The sequence below is a fragment of the Vanellus vanellus genome (genome assembly GCF_965231255.1).
Source record: "Vanellus vanellus genome assembly, chromosome: 8".
In the NCBI taxonomy this organism is placed as follows: domain Eukaryota; kingdom Metazoa; phylum Chordata; class Aves; order Charadriiformes; family Charadriidae; genus Vanellus; species Vanellus vanellus.
The window spans coordinates 7,378,333-7,396,316 of record NC_138913.1 but is presented as its reverse complement, the minus strand read 5'-3'; the positions used below and the strand labels follow the sequence as shown (position 1 = coordinate 7,396,316).

At 41.0% G+C, this 17,984-nt stretch overlaps 1 protein-coding gene across 5 annotated transcripts in view; it reads right to left on the bottom strand.

Annotated features, from left to right (window-relative positions):
• Positions 1-14,267, bottom strand: part of NLGN1 (neuroligin 1) — a gene marked incomplete at both ends in the record, with an annotated part of 315,851 nt that extends 301,584 nt beyond the window's left edge. For 2 of the 5 annotated variants that reach the window (XM_082486814.1, XM_082486815.1), the window contains one exon: positions 13,772-14,264. In XM_082486814.1, coding sequence (XP_082342940.1) covers positions 13,772-14,264 — 493 coding nt within the window. Of the gene's footprint in view, positions 1-13,231; positions 13,292-13,771 lie in introns of all 5 variants that reach the window. The other 3 variants (XM_082486813.1, XM_082486816.1, XM_082486817.1) reach the window with 3 other exon arrangements.
• Between the last annotated feature and the right edge of the window lie 3,717 nt (positions 14,268-17,984).

Genomic DNA, 17,984 nt, shown 5'->3' with positions numbered 1-17,984 from the left:
TTAGTTCTTTTTTAAAACGGAGACATAATGACTAGCTTCTGAATAGATATTGGCACAGCAGGGCACACAAAAGCCCTGATTAGCTGCTGTATGATGGAATCTTTAGTTAATATTTGTTCTATTTTGGTGTTGATTTCTGACCTTTCCTCTTTGACTTTAATTGGTCAAAATCCAAACCTTTTTGAATTTACTTAATACCAGATAACTCTTTCTAAATCGCCAGAATGTCGGGTCGCATGCTCCCAATAAAGATGGGGGGGGAAAAGGCACTTCGCAGTTTTATCTGTCACTTCTTCAATTTCAGCTAATTCTGAAGTAGCGAGCACCGGGCAGAACAGTTGCAACATCACCTGCGATGCAACGGTCCTTGAATTAGTTTTGAGGAAAGAAAAGAAAGCAAAGCATGAACTATGTTATGCCAGGCCTGATTTGGATGTCCTTCACCTTCATTTAAAAAAGAGCAGGGATACCGCAACTGCAAACCTGTACTTCTATGCCAGTATTCCGTAAGAAAAGAAAACGATACAGTCTTGCTCTAGATTTTAATATCAGACAAAGCCATCAGAAGATTTTTTGTTAACTCCTAAATCAGTGATAATCTGCAGTTTTTTCGCCTCTTTGCGTTTACGGTTAACCATATGGGAAAATATTTGAGAGCTCTATCTGCTCTTGTAATACGGTATGAGAGCCTCCTCGCTGATTGATTTACGTCCACAACTCCTCTTCCAAGAGCTTCCTTCCCAAATTAAACATGCTAATGATTTTCTATGCAAAATTTAACAACCTAATAGGCTGAACAAGTCAAATGAAAATACGCTAATTGTTGCCTTTGATGTATACTATTCTGCCAATTCTCTCATGAAAACACTATATTAGCATTAGCTGGAGTATTTATAAAATAGATATTAATAAAGAAAAGCTCATATATACACACGTTAAGGAAACGACACTGCAGGCTGTAGCAAGGAAAACCGTTTTCACAGGAACCCTGAAAACAACCAGCTAAAGAATGAATCACAAACCTTTATCTGAATTAGCTAGCAGTGGTTCATAACACCGGCTTTATGCAATAAAAGTCGCCAAAATAAGATTACACAGCCAAAATAATAAATACAGAATGAGATAAGAGAGCTAATAAAAGGCTGGCGAGAGAAGAGAAGGTTTCCTGCCTAACCCCAGAGATCTGAAATGGGCTCCCCCAAGAAACTGCCTAACTGCTTTATAAAGTCAGATTTCCACGTGCGTGTGTTTTTTCACCTGGAGTACAAGCAATAATGTGTTTTAGCCTACGACCAGCACCACAGAGAGAGTTTTACGATAGAAACTGGTTCATTCCGTCCTCCAGCCCAGTTCTGAGCGTGAAAGCTCAGTGCCACTGTGGTCTTAACACGTGTAAATAAAACAGAGGCAAACAAACAATAAGAGAGTGCAAATATTCTCTAAAGAAATGCAGTGACACAAGATTACTTGCTATTGCTTTGTCTTTAAGAGTTTGCTTATAATGATTTGATAATCTAATCTAATTGATCTCTCCAAGTACTTCTATGGCTCTAATCACCGTGGTATCTGATTAGTGGAACAGATCCATACTTTATCTCCAGATTTAATAACTAAATCTATACTTGCAATAGAGTCACACAAGTTCACCAGAGGGAGAGGGCCAGATGCTCCTTAGCCAGGGGAGGAGGGAGGGGAAGGGAAAAGGCTAGCGAGGTCCAGAATGACTGGAAAGGGACGTGTGGCTTTGTGTCAGATCATCCCTCTGCATCCCGGCTCCCTTTGCACAGCACGTTTCTGGGGTTACGGAAGTAAAGCGGGAAGGTGACATAACTGATGGGGGCAGAACCAAAAATGAGCTACTGTCTATGGCCCGCTCTCCTTCACACTGTCTTCTTCGCAAGCATAAAGTAAACGTAATTATTATTATCATGGGGCTTTTTTGTTCTTTTCCAGGCTAGCACTTCATCAGCCTGAAAATTATGACATTTCCTGAATGTGTTTCAATGGCTTCTTAACCTTTCCAGCTCCTGAGTGCCCCTACAATGGCAGGTTGCACTTTGAGATTTCAGCAGTGAAGAGGTTAACGCCCCAAACTGCTAATAATAACAACAACAGCCTTCACTAAGCCAGATAATCACGCACGCAGAATTTCAATCCAAAGTCACTTAAAATTCAAAAGGAACCACGCTATTTCTTTAAGGAAGTGACAGCATTTAGAAGAACATCCGTAACGCAAACAACGGGCCAAACTCCCACTTACTGCTGAGTTTATCTATTTTTAATCAAGCAATATTAAAGGCCTGGCTTTTGCTCTGCCTTGAGGTCAAACCTATTTCGCGACACATCCTCTAACAGATGCCCGAGTACGGGCCGAGGGGTGACGGCCAGACCGCTCAACCAGTGCGAACCTCAAGCGTGGAAGGGGATGTGGAGCACTGCCGGTAAACCTTTTGTTTCTTCCTCTCCCGTTTGACCGCTGCTCGCTTGTTGTGCTGATCCTCCGCCAAACCCGCTTGTAGTTGAGTACGTCAAAGCTCTGGGCAGAAAAACAGCAACTAATATATGTTAGCAAGCTCCGGAGAGAAAAATAGTTCCTGCCACTTGAAACGGCAGGGCGGAATTGTGCGCTGCCGCCTTCTCGGTCTTACTTTGCCTAAAGGGAAAGAGCCTTTTAATCCTCTTTCTGCGCTTGGTCTGCCCAGTGCCTGGCAGCGTACGCCTGCTTCCACCGGCCTGTGGGGAGCCGCCTCTGCTGTCACATCCCCTTCCTGCCGCCTTCAGCTCATCCGCCGTCTCCCGCCTCACCTCCGCCAGCCATGGGCCCTCTCCTGCCCAGCCACGTTCCGGCAGCCGCCCTTCAAAGGCGTCAGGAACAGAAACGAAATCAGGCTGTCGAAAACACATGACTGTTTCACAGTTCAAGGGGCAATGATGTTCTCTTTCACGCGTGTGCACGACACGGAATGTAATGCCCGCAGAAGGGGACGCGAGGGATTTCTGCTGCCAGGCCCGGACTCGGGGCCGGGCACCTTTACTGTGACCTCTTCGGCAATCATCCGTGTCTCTATAAAACCCAAGCACCCGTTTCCCATGACCTGGCATCATCATGTGCTTTTGGGCAGGTAATACCTTCAGCACTTAAGGAATTGCAACTGCAGCACGGCAAGAAGAGCCGGTTAATCAAGGGTTTCACGGCACTTTAAGGAAAAGACAATCGATGCAGCTTTTGTTTCTTCCTTCATGTGAGACTTCATATAAAAGAGACTGCAGGTGCTCCGGCACTTAAGTATAGCAATTATTTTTTGTTTCAAAAGTTATTGTTTCCAGCAAAAGTAAGCCGTTTGTCATTAACGAACGGCTCAGTTAATGACTGAAAAGTGTAGAAAACAAACTTATTTCTCTTTCCTGTTCCACACAGCGCAGCAGTTAATTGATTCAAACGGAGGGGGCACTTCTTCAGAGTTTAGCACCAGAGCGAAACAGGGAAAGGACTAAGATTTTAAAATCTAGGATTAGAGCCTGATGATTTCTTGTGAAATTTCCCGAAGTAAACTGTCTCTACAACAGCCATATACGGCAATATTTCATGGATCCAAAGTGCTATATAGATCATGAGGCGCTATCATTAACGAAAGCAGTCTTGGAGTAGGTAAATGTGCAAAATATTCCGTTTGGCTCCACTAAGTGTCTTAGATCTTGCTTTCGGCAACTAAGTTCAGATTTAAAAAAAGAAACAATTCCAAATCCTTTTTGGCACTTTAAAATAAATATGAAAACATATGAATCAGTATCAATTTTGCAATCAAGTAAGACAAATTGTACTAGCTTTCCTTTGAGCTTTCAAATCTGTTTGTGACTGTATATGTATGCACATATGCATAGATAAATGCTTGCTTCATATTCCCTTACCGCTGGGTCCATCTCGTTAAAACTATTGCTTTGGGGATGAGGATTCTCAGAGACTAAATTCTCATTGGTTCAGCTCGATCCAGCTGGTGAATGGTATGTTCTGTTTGCCTGTTCGGTACATTAATACTTACATATTAAAGACTGAAACGCGAAGAGTGGTGTTGGCAGAAACTAAAACAATCCCTGCCAGGGCACTGCAAGGGAGGTTGACAACAACGGTGGTGCTCAGCTTCTGGTTAAAAGGCAGCAAGTCCTTAGAAAACCACCACCACCATATGAGCAAATCAGTTCTTGTGTTGGCTGCCTCAGCAAGGAACCTTAACGCAAGATGGTAGAACTGGGGAACCCTTCTCCAGGCCACGGATGGATGGCCTTTCTTCAGCTTGGGGCACAGTAAGACATTATTGCTACCTCCAGGCCCTCCGGCTCTTGGAGCTTTGTTCTCATGCTTCAGTGGGACATTAAAATTCTGCATTAGAGTAGATCCTGCAAACCCTCCTTAATCAGGCTCGAGCAAAAATGAGCTGATGCGAAATAAGTGAATTAAACAGAAGGTTTGCCTAACCTGCCCGAATGCGTCTGAAGTGTCTGAGAAGAATGTGCATGAGTCATTCCCCTAACAAAACTGGGAGCAAAGACTGGAGGAGGAGCCCCAGCTGGTAGGTGGGAGGTAGCAGCCGGGTGCAAGAGAGATGGGAGGCCCCTCCAGCTGGTTTGTACCTCGCTCCAGCCTGCCCAGAGCCTCAGCCCGACAGCGGGGTGCTGTCTTTAGAAGCAAAAGCGAGGCGGATGTCATGGTAAGGGGCGGCTGCATGGCTGCCAGTCATGTCATAGGTACACCATTACACACCCATCGCTTAAGAACACACTGTATTAGATTTAAAAAAAAAAAAAAAAACGGAATGATAAAATAAGTCTAAAAATTATATATGCCTCACTGCCATTCTCAATGACTTTTAAAATTAACTGAGGGGAGAGAAGAGAGATCATCTGTACGCTACAGAAAGTTGACATGAAAGAGGACGAGAAATCTGTGATCCTGAGGTTTTGGTAGATTCTGGCATAGGTTATCGTGGCCTGTCATTCCTCACCCACTCTGGAGGAGAGAAAGTGAGACGCTCCATAGGGTTCCTCTGTATCCACGCGGCTTTGTCCACCTCCTGTGCTTGGAGCATCACATGGACTGGTGCTAGAAGAGGAACTTTCTCTCTCTGTCCCCAACACCCGGAGCTGCATTATTTGGGCATTCTAATGTATAAGCAGATCATCGAAACTCAGCGCACACTGAGAACCAAACTCTGCACGTAATGAAAACCTCCTTGTATTTAGTGGAGCTTTTTCATCATCTTGAACCAACTGTTGGATAGGTTTTTCCCTCTGCATAGAAGAAGGATGCCTAAGTACAGACTACGCTTACGTGTAGATCCTGCTTGCTCTGGGCTGAGCCTTCTAGAAAGATTCAGCGAGCTGAGCAATCTTCTCCTTACACAATGCGCGTTTTCATTAAAGATCTGCAGACAGTTTTTAGGTGTAAGATTATAGAGAACAGAAAGTGAAGAAAGAAAGGCAATAGAGACAAATCCTTTTCCATGAGCTCTATGAAATCTTTTCTCAAAATAACTTTGGAGGGGTTTCACTGCCAGTTCATAATGTGGATGAATCACTTCTGATATTTCTGATAAAACAATATTCAAAACTTCAAAATCACTTCCAATTCATTTATGCCACCATTTAATTAGGGCTTCTGCAACATGTTACAAGGACGTCATTATCCCCTATAATTGTATAATAATTACAATTTTTAATGAAATAATTGCAAGTACACTAGATGTGTAGATATAATTATGGTAATTACATAAATACCTGATTTTCAGCTAATAATTAAAGAAGGCCTTTACAAAAAGGGTGAAATTTAACAAATGGAAGCTTTCCAGAAAACAAATACAAATAAGTGACTCTCTCTCTCCTAGAGATTTGGTGTTACTAAATTATCTCTCTATATGCTATATATATGATTTCCCACACATTATAATATAACATAAAGACTAAAATTATTTAAACAACTATTAAATCACACTGAGACACCTCAATACTTCGCCCCTGCAGAGCCTGATCCAAAACCACTGGCATTAATATAGCTCAAACCTAATAATCCTGCATGATAAGTCGGCATCTCACAAGACATTGAGCTGTCAATGACCAGCGAAAGAAAGAAGATGTGAATAGCGCCCACAACAGCAAACGAACTGTATTCTGATTCTTCTGCCACATAAAGGGTCAGATCCTGGACCACCGTAAAATAGTTGAGAAAAGGCCCACGTGTGGAGGTGTCCCTGAGAGCTGCCGCGGGACCGCGAGCCTTCCTTCAGGGCACTGCGCTCCAGCACGGCTGCCCCTAAAGCTTACCAGTCATACTGGCTACGATCTTCTCCCAAAATGCGTCTTTTTGGTCCAATCGGCTGGCTAGAGCCCTGCTAACACAGAAAGCCTGCAGAAGATTTATCCTCTCTCCATCCCCCTTGGTGGACAGACCTTTGCACGGCAATGGTGTTTCAATAAAGCAACTTCTTCCAGAGCTTTATCAGCGAGCTTTATCAGCTGAAGAACCAGAAGTTCTTCAGCCAAGTCATCTTCCTTCTCTTCAAACACATTCCTAAGACTAAACTTCCTATGCATTTACTGTACTGTTAGTATGAATAGGAAAGGCAAGAGCCACCCCAATGAAAAGCGTGTAGAAAACTCTAGCAGGGCAGATTCTGCTTCCTGCTCGGCTAACATAAAGGGACATTAAAAGAATTCCCACAGCAGAGGAATTGAGCAACATGATTTACCGGTGCTGCTGAAATGTTTCAAAACGCTTCGGCCAAAGTCTGGAAGGTAAAATCCGTTGCAGCACCTGCACTACGCCATTTCCACGTGTCTTGCAATTTCTGCGTTCACTCGGAGCAGCCCTGAGCAGCTCTGATTCCGGCCAGAGACCGCTCTGGTCCCAGCAATGTCTTGGAATATAGGTGCAAACGTGGCTTAGCCTCCTATTGTTCAGTGCTGCTTCTTTTTTAGGATAAATCTTCATTATTGCAAGCGTGAGCAAGTAAAATAAGATATATTAACATTAAAACAGAAGGAAATGGTTTGATATCCCAGAAACAAATCTTATTTATGTTAAGCTCATTAAAGCAGCTGGGTTCTGAATGCAGAGTATAATTAATAATACTATACATATCAAAGTAGAGAAGAAATGTAAATTTGACGACATAAAGTCATAAAGTAAAAATGAAGAGGGCTAAAGAATTATAAGTGAAAAGAATTTGAAAAAAAATTGAGTTTATACTGGAGCAATATTCAAGTTATAAGCAGATTATTAACATTATAATTGAGATGATCCTTAAGAACGGTTTGACACATGTAAGCATCGTGTTTCAAGCTTCAAAAAATATGCAAAGAATACTAAAAATATTTGTCTCCGTGTGTATTATAAGGAAACAAAGAAATGAAGAGCATGAACACAGAGAAGAGCAAAGGAATAATAATACAATACAGAGGGGGAAAATGACAAAAAAAGGCAAGCAGAAAATTACAGTTATCCAAAAGTCATACTAGTTACTCAAATGTTCCTCCTGAAAATGCACAAATATACTTATGTAGCTATTTTTTATAATGTTTGTCCATTCGTGCTTTAAATGATAAATTATAAACTAGCAGATTGGAAGGAAAACCATCTCACAGTTGTTCACTGAGTACAACTGGTCCAACCCGGGAAAGGCCGGGGGAAGGAGCACAAACCAGTTTTATCCGACTTAGTATGATCAGGGTAACAGTACTATTTTAAAGCCTGTGTGTGGGAGGACGTAGAAAACGAAAAGCAAGCAGTAAAATAATGGACAAGGAATGGAATTGGATCAGAATTTAAGACCTGCTAGAGCTATAAGCACTGCCAAGGTATATGAACAAGGCAGTGACAGCACGACGGCGGTGTGGTCAGCAAGAGCTCAGAGCCTGAACAACCAGGCATTTACAGAGGACTTTGACCAGCGTCGACGGCACTTAAGATGACTCGAGTCTTAAAATGCAGTCTGCAAAGTCTTCCGTTGTCAAGCATTGGCTCGCCCAGAAAGAGGGCTGTAGAAAGTACATCAGAGTTTAAGCACTGTATTTTATTTCAAATATGACATAAACCTACTGCACATCTTTGAAAAATGCTGCTAACTGACACTCACAGCTTTAGATTGTGAAAGGATGAAAAGGTCTGTACAAGACAATGTTTGCTTCATTATCTTCTTCCGTGTATTACCAGCATAATAGGAAATGCTGCAGTGGTATCTGAGGAATGACAAACGGGAATGCAGTGCTTAAAAAAGAAATAGAAAAATAAGACAATCTCGGTGTCTTAGTGGACAGCACTGGAGTTCAGGATTAAGGACTACGTTTGTGCCCGCTGATACCGCAGGGCGGAATTTTGGCCTCGCGAGGCCAGAATGAAGATGAGGGCTCTTCAGCCAGAAGCCAGAAAGGGTGAATGGGGGCAAAAGTTCAAACCTATGCAGGACACTACTGACACAAATATACTACAGGCAAATAATTCATTACGAATTTTCAAAGGCCTACTGAAGATATACACCCTTTGTAACTGTTGATATACACCAAAATATGCACTAAGGTAGCTCTGTGGGCTTTGACGCTCACTCTTGAGTCACCGTGAGCCCTGGTAATGGTCTGGAAATGCGTGGGTTTAGCCTACCGGCAGCGCAACGTATTTTGACATAGCTCAGTCTGCAGTGCTGGAGGCTCACACCTTAGATTTCATATTTTTCATTTATATAGACTCAGAGAAAGAATATTGCGACCTTTTTTGACAATATACTATCTACAAGCCCATTGCTTTGGTATTATTTCCTACGTTACGTATTTAGTAAAAAAGAATCTGATATTCGGTTGTGGAAATGCACATTTTAACAGGTCTCAGCTTGCCCTTTTCCGATTGATTTCAGAGCTGAAACAGGTATACAGAAAGAAGTTCATTAAATGAAGTCCATAGGAACTGCACAGGTTGCATTAATTCCTCTCTTCCAAAATTTGATGGTAGGTGAACAGTTCTAGGATAATTAAATGGAGTATTGGAACAAACACCCAACAGAAACACAGGGTAATAGGCTAAATTGGGCTTTTTCCATTTCTGCTTAGATTTGTAAAAAATATTGCATACTGCTAAGCTTAAAAGCCTTGAAGTTATCCGTGCCGTTTACGAATCACAACCGATGTAACATATTCTCTATTGAAAACAATGAATGATCACAGCAGGATGAGATTATAGCACTGTGTTTCATTTCCAAGACTGTATCTGTATGTATGGATATACGTTCCTATGCATCCATAGTAACCACAGCCATAGCCCAGAAAGTATGGTGTTGGGAGCTTTGCTCTGAAAATCAAGTAGCCCATTAGGAGGCATAAATATTAATAGAGCTGTCTAATCCTACACTCTCAAATGAGGTAGTTCAGATCATGATTCTTTGCATTTAAAATTTATTCACTGCACCGACTAGAATAAGAAACAGAATCCGCATGTGAAGAAATCGCTGATCTTGGGCGGTCTCTGAGCCACTGATTATTCCTAAAAATGAAAGTGAGGATCAAGTTATTTCCTTCTTTATTCTACTCCCAATTCTCCTACAAGTACTAATGGATCCAAAACTGCATATACCTAGTTCCATGACGTTGAGTCTATATCATACTCTCCACAAAAATGACACCTCCACATTTTCACATTCCGGTATCTCCAGGCAATATGAAGACTTTCGTACAGGTTCGTAGGAGTGAGCATACTGTCATCCCAAGTGCAGATCCCACAACACCCGGGGTTTCTTTTAGTGGTCATATTAGTGATAATTTTCAAATTTTCTTTATGTAGTTGTCATTAAAGTAGAAAAATCATGGTGCAAACTGCAGCAATGCAAAGAAATTAATATAGAGTATCAAAAAACCACAGGCATGCAGCTAAAGCAGGATGTACAGTTCTCCTAAGAGATAATAAGTTACCCTGTCACCCTCGATTGCAAGTGAAATATTTGTGCTTTGACTATAAACTAAAATAGAGAGATGAAATACCAAACAGAGCGCACAACTATTCAGGTATTCCCTAGACATGATGCAAAAGTTTGTCAGGAAATCCAGGAAATACCACATAATCAACAATATAATTACCATCGGTCAGTAAAATGGGGTTACCTGCAATATAACCTAGGTTCTATTAAAATTTAGAATTATGGAGTCTAGCCTCTAAGAAAACAACACAAAATTAATTAGATGCCTTTGCCCAGATTTTCTAAACCCAGCCCTAGCTAATAGAGAGGTTTCTGCTCGTATGCATACCCATAACTGAATTAGCAACCTCTGACCTTCACATAACTGAAGCAAAAGAGACAAAACCAGGTTGAATCAGTAAATTGAAGATGTAGTATACTGGAATATAAGCATCCGTATTTAGCAAAAAACATGCTACATTGCCTCACTCCTTTTCACCCAGCTCCAGCCTGTCATTTTGTAGTCTCTGCAGTGTGTACATCCCACCCACCGGTGGTAATGGTTATAATGCCCATTACAATCTCTAGCATGACTCATGGATAGAATCCCTTTCATATCCGCATCTATCTTCATCAGGAATTTTCTCATTTTCCTCAGCTGACAATTAAGTATAGATACTAATTTATTTACCTAATTCATGGAACCACAGAATCACAGAATGGTTTAGGTTGGAAGGGACCTTAAAGCTCATCTCGTTCCAGCCCCCCTGCCCCGGGCAGGGCCACCTCCCCCCAGCCCAGGTTGCTCCAAGCCCCGTCCAACCCGGCCTTGAACACCTCCAGGGATGGGGCAGCCGCAGCTTCTCGGGGCAACCTGGGCCTGGGGCTCACCACCCTCAGAGCGAGAATTTTTTTCATAATATCTCATCTAAATCTCCCCCCTTCCAGTTTGAAGCCGTTCCCCCTCGTCCTATCAATCTATTTCATGTAATAAGAGAATCAAACAATATATATGATAGCATACGGTTGCTGGTGCTGACACTTTGAATTTATATAACCTTTATTAATTAAAAAGATGGTGAGAAGTCTGCCTCTTACATCTGCATTTTCTCTTTTCAGTAATTTTCACCACTAAATGTAATGAAATGACTGCAACCTAAAAATCCAGCAAAAGAGAGCACAGTGGGGCTTTCTTCTCTCTCATACAAGACCAATGCTATTTCTGTTGCTAAGATGCTGCGGCTCTGTTGCAACTTTGTTCTACTACATGATTCCTTTTACTACTAGGTATGGGGGCAATCCAAGCCAAGGATAATCTTAGGTTATATACAGGTGAGTAGAGCGTGGGTTACTTGGAGAGCAGAGATTACTACACCCACGCCAGCTGCCCAGGCTGAAGGTATTCAGGAGTCCTCTGCACTTGTCAAGGGGAAAAGGTAGGCTTCTGCGGCTTTTTATTGCGCTGTGCGTGTGACAAATTTAACTGGAAAGGTACGTACGGCATTTCAAATAACTCTCTCTTTATTCTCCTTCAGGCTCACAGGACAATAAACATGAATTTCTCATCCGCTGGGCTCTCCCTCCCTTTATTTTTGCTATTTTTCTGATTATTTTTTTTTTTTAATATTCTCTCATAGGAAAAGATGCTTTCTGAGAACAATGGTGGAGATCTGCATCTTTATTTATGACTTTGTGAATCAGCGTCTGGGTGATAGGAAGTGAAAGTTGCTCAGCTAATTACACACGCTTGATGAACTGCGTAATAACTGCTGCAGCACTGCACATTAATTGAATGCATATAAATGACAGCAGTTATTCTAACTTGAATGATGTGTGAAGTAATGACGTTGCTCGCAGTACCCTGATTATCTTTGTCTCCAACTTTGGGAATCCAGCTTAAACAATCGTCTTTTTACAGCACTGAGCGAAAATTCCCTAATAGCAAACATTAGAAGTTGCCTCAAAGCCCGACACTTTAAAACCAAATTGCCTCAAGTCACTGAAAGTGGATTTAGACATCTGAAGAAGCATACGTTGAGCAACTACAATTAACAATTAATAATTAACAACTAGCTACAACTAACAGTCAGTAGGAGCTGGAAGAGGAAATACTTTGGAAAATAAGGCCACCTTCATTTAGATGCATAGGTATCGCCTTAAAAATGTAATACAGAGTTTACAGAGTTGAGCTTTGCCCAAGTCTAAACAATTTCCTGCTATGACACCTCCCTAAAATGTATTTGTTCTGGAATAAGAGGGACATACAGCAACTGATATAAAAAATATGGATTACAGCTAATAGGCAACCGTGTATGTCCACACTACTCTTTGTTTACCCAAAAAGTACTCTAGATTCAAGTGTAGTTCAGCTATCAAATAACACATTATTTTAAAGAAAACGATAAAGTAAGTTGATGTAAAACAAATGTGTAAAGTAGTACAAAATTAGTACTTTAAACTAGTACCAAATACCTAATTTAAATCAGTACCAAAAATATACCTTCTATATTGCGTATCAATTGCTTCAGGAATTTGCAAATGTCCACAAAGAAATCTGCAAATTCTCCCATACTATCTAACACGAAAAGGGTAGAAGCCAAGTTTCCAAAGCTTCCAAAAGCAGCCTACTTTCCGAAGTACCCTGTCACAATATTTTAACATTTCCCTACACCTTGATTAAGAGATTTTCGGTGTTACAAAGAGAGGCGTAATCGCATAATAGAGGAAATCACCGTTCGCTTTCAGAAGCGGGTAAACGAAAAGAAGTGTTCCATAGCTACATTCCAGGAAAGTTAACACCGCTCCAAGAAAACAGGGTGTACCTCGTAGGAAGTCAAGGCAGATTTTCAGCGCTGCTTTGCGCTGTACATCGTAGCCGTTACGCCGTGCCACTGGCATACAGAGCTGCGGAGCCGTGCCAGCAACTGCGATGGCAAGGGTACCAAGCCCCAGGCACACGAGCCGCCTCCTGTGCAGGCACAGACAACACACTGGGTCTACGTACGAGTGACAGACACTCCTCGAAACCACCAGGCCAAGACGGAGAAGCTGCCAATAAGGTCAGCATGAGATACTGCGAGAGAGGCGGTCAGGTGCAACTGAGTTCAGGCTTTACGAATGTTATCTGCTTTACGCGGTCCTCTCTTTAAATACCTTTCTGGCTTTGTTAGGACAAGCTAGTCCCTAACACGTCACTTCACAGCATCAGCAAACCAGCCTTTTCCAGCTGTATTACTCGTTCTTCCTTCGCAAGGTTTCGATCTTTCCCCCATATTTTTTTTTTTTGTCCACTTTATACATACCTCCTTTTCTACAAATTTTCTTGCCGGGTTTTCTGGCACATTCCTTGGATATTCTTTTGACTGAAAAATGAATAGAAGACTAGAAAATAACATGGAGCTCCATCACAGACAGTAGGAGCATGCAACACCGCTATCTAACTTAAGTACGACCTGCTTTATTAGGTGCGGAAGATTCTCAACTTGTTGTGCCTGCACATGCAATGGATAAGATGTTGATGCGCCTTCCCAGAAGTCAGTGGGTGGCAATGAGAATTAGGTACCAACTGTGACCTAAAAATACACGTGCTGTGGGAGAAAGAAAACGAGTGTAGACAGAAAGGAGAAAATAAACAAAACCAAAAAAAAAAAAAAAACCAAACCAAAACCAAACAAAAAACCCAAGGACAGATGCATACAGGGAACAGCAGCATGCATACATGTAATACGCCGGCATGCAAACAAAGAAAGCCATGCACGCTACCAGTACACAGGAATTAATATTGTTAGAACGTAGAACAGGAAAATAAAAAGATCTCCCTGTTTCGCCTGCTATTAACTCACCATCCTCGGTTGGGACATAGATATTTAAATAGAGGCAGTCTTCATTCTGATCTTGTACATAGGTGGAAACTACATCCAAGTTATTAGTAAACCACACGGGAAGCATGACTTCAGGCAACCTGCCTTCTATAATGTTCTGGGGGCACACTGGAGCAAACTGAGTGGTATTTTTGATATCTGCCCAGGGAGACGGAGGCTCAGGAGGTTGAAAGCGGCGCTCCCCTGTCGGAGGGGCAGCATACGGAACCCCAAGAAACTGAATAACGGGCCCCAGAATTTCATTATTAAGTTCCTTCTTAATCCCTCTTATCTTGCCAAAGTTGGTGGTCACCACTGGGTTGGTATCATCCAATTTTTGGGAAGACACAGCTGCAGCGTGAAGCAAAAATCCAAGTATACAAAAAGCAAAAGTGGCATTCAATCCCATGTGTAACAGGCGGACTATCATCGCTCTCCATACACAGTTCAGCCACATGGATCTTGGAAAGGCCATGGTCCCACATTAGTTGTGTAACTACAATGGAGCAATCTGATTTGTATCCACTGGTGTAAAAACAGGGCAACCGAAGGAAACAGATCAAGTTTCCTAAATAGGTGCCTGTCAGAAAAATCTCAAAAGGCTTTTCATGCGGTAAGTATCTTCCATTGATTTCACACTTATTGAAGCTGCATCTTCACTCAGCACTATTTATCAGACTACATCCTATTGACAATTCTGTTTTCCATAGCAGCAATATGAAGAGAGCAGCCATTTACTGCAGAATCCCCTCTTATAAATCAAATCCAGTTAGCCGCAGGTCTATATCCTGGAGAAAATGAAAATAAATCATTAGTATGAAAGAGCTAATATGAGCAGAGTGACAACTAGATGTTTCACAAGTTATTTACATACATTAATAGTTGCTAGAGTCATGTAAGTAAAATCGCAGTAGTTTATGGGTCCATGAAATGGCGGGTGAAACACTGACTACTGGATTACCTATAATGTCACCTGTTGAATTTACAGATATTTTTGCGAAGAAATAGGACTCGCAGAAAACACATTTTTAAAATTCACCTTTTTAAGAATAAGCAATTTGCTGCCAGGCTACGTTACACGTGTTTATGTTAATATTTTCTTTAACTTAATCAGCTCATAATCAATTTTCACCTCGTTTGCACAAGTTGATTTATCAAAACGAAAGTAATTATTCCTCAAAGCAGAAGATAGTGAAATTAAGATAGACAGGCATGCTAAAGACTCAAATGCACTTTATTTCATTAAAAGCAGATTATAACACATACAAGCATTTTTTGGATCATTTCAAAATACGACTTCTGGTTAAAACATTGAGGCAACTGGAACACATTTGTACGAATAACATGAATTACTGTGCTTATTCGTGATAACCTGAATTACCATCCTGTATATGGTTTTCTTATTCCACAAGTTTCTGATAGCTGCTGAAAAACACCTACAGAGTGAAATGTTTACATCAGTGAAGGACCCAAATCTGCTCCCGCTGAAGTGGATGGCAAACTCTGAATTTGCACAGAAGTATAACTGGACCTCAGTGTTGGTTTTTTTCAAAACTGATTTGGAAAACGACATGAACAGACAGTTTAGCCATGGAGCTGTATATCACAATTTTTACTTCAGACCAATCCAGCATTCCTTATGAACTACTTACTTTAGTGCAAAATGAAAATGCTTGATGAATGCACTCAATCCCTACCACCCTCACTTTATAACATAAACAATAAATGTTCCCACAGGACAGTAGAATTCTTATCTTTCATATAGCCACGTGCCGACTGAACAATATCCTAGAAAAATAATCAGTTAGGATCAGAGACTGTATAATCTCAAATTCCAGATTCTATTTTCAACTCCTTTAGCTCAGAGGTTGTCACACAAGGCTGTGTTCCAGCACTTCTGAAAATTGCTCAGTGCATATCATTATATCTTCCATATTCACGTTAAACATATTTCCAACACGACTTACAATATCCTATTATTTAAGATGCAGTGTTATACACAACATAGCAGCGTAATCTTACACTCCCTATTAAGCAGCGTGTAATGCACGGGAAATGTGTTTTGCTTTGTATAGGAAACATTTCAAACCACCTGCTTTTGAAACAGCATTGGCGGCTTTAATGAGAATTGTTTTTTTATCATGTCTATACACATTGTAGAGAGAATTCAAAAGAACGGCTTGTCTAATAGTCAGACTACCCTGCAGTTTGGGTTATTAAAAAGGAGATTGTAAAAGCTATATAGGACAGCAGGAGATTTGGTTCATGTCTGGTCTTCCTTTAGCTCTGAACAATCTATCTCAGGAGGCAATAAGGAGATAGATGAAGCTTTTCCACAATTTTCTCTCTCCCTTTCTTTCTCTGCTAATTCTAACACCTTCACTGCGAAACTGCATTAACAAACAGGCTTATATCCTTCATTCTCCAGCTTCAAATTCGCAGCATTTGCTGGAAACACACCAATTTAGCTGCAGAAAATAATTCCCCAAACTCCATGTACGTGTTTGCATTTAGTTTAATAAACTTACACAGACTGGCGTGAATGCAATTGCCTCTTGGAAGACTGTTGCTTTGTTGCATTTCAAATTTTGAAGGTAGTAGGATATTACTTGATAAATAGGAAAGACAGAGTACGTAGACAGGAGCCAGAGCAGAAGGCACCTAGTGTAACTTTGCTCTTCCGAGTCCATGTACTGTAGGTCATGGGAAGATGGAAGTTTATTCCTTAGTGGTACTCCAAACGCCCCACAAATTTAAACCTTTTCCACTGGGTATTAAAATCCATGTTTTTTTTTATTTCTGTCAGGAGTGGAAAAAATGTACTCTCTGTTCCTTCTCAAACTTGCAAATCCCAGGAACTTAATCTCAGTAGCCCGCCTGCTACTTTAGATGGCCTGGGGAAGGTCTGAGGACAAAACATATTCAGTATAGCTGCGCCAAACAATAGCATCCTTCCTCATTTCAAGCTGCTGAGTTGGTTCAATGTGGAAAGTAACCAAGACACTTCTAACAACTCATTTAAGACTTTCACTCTAAAAGTCTTAGACCTGTTTTCAGATCTAAGACAACTTTTTAATACACTTTTGATACCTAAAATGGGAAGTTCTAACAACGTTAGAAATCACTCGAGTTAATGAGAACAAAGATACATTTCAGATTGCAAGACTGGGGCTTCACTTTTTTTCTTTAACTCGTTCTGAACTAAATTTATTACGTGTGTAAATTCGAAGCAAATCCTGGAGCTGGGCTACAGTTTTAAGCTTGTCCATCAGCTGTTTTGTCACTGCAGCTGAACAGCTCTGCTGTGATCGAAAGTTCTGTTTTCCCCCTCATGGACAATTTTTTATTGTAAGGCAGAGACAGGAGACTAAAATGGTAAGAATATAACTCAATGCTGGTTTTGGCTATTCTTAGTTAATTAACTATTGGATAGTAGCTAGCTTCCATGAATAGCTCTATAGGCCATACAGGGCAGTAAACTGTAAAGTAGTTGCAGAACTGGAATCAACAGACTTTCATTGTGTTTATAACTTGAATTGTGGAGTTGCTTTTTTTTTTTTCCCCACAAGCCTTTCTTTTAAAATAGCTTTTAAATAGCTAAGTAACACGTTATTTTTGAGACTCAGAGAGGTCAAACATTCAAGCCTGTCCACTGGCTGCCCTGAAGCTATAACATTAAAAGCACAAACTCATGCAAATAAAGAGACTGAGATTACTCAAATTTTTTGAGATTTTTATGCCAACATTTTATTTCCAGCACTAGGTGGAAAGGCAAGCAGGGAAGCCGGCCTGGAGCATGTCTTACTTCTTTACAGTCAATGCTGGACAAAATTTTCCTTAGTCCTCCAGCAAGTGATCTCCATAGGACGTTCCCTTGGTATCTGGGCTTGACTGAACAGGAATCAGTGGAAAGAGAGAGAAGCGATAAACAGGAGCGGGGATGATCAGGGAGATGGGCAGGAGAAAAAAGTAGAGTAATGATTTGGGGCAAGGTATAAAGCTCAGAATATTGTGGATCGGAGGAGGAGAAAAAGCATTTTCAGATTTTATTATTGTCTAGATGTGAGGATCACAATTGTTCCCTGTGGTAATGCAAATAAATTCCACTGTAAAAGGTATTTGATAAAGTCTTTCACGGTCTTTGTAACTGTCTATGCTATATAGAGGTTTTTCCTATCATCCATTATTTTATTAT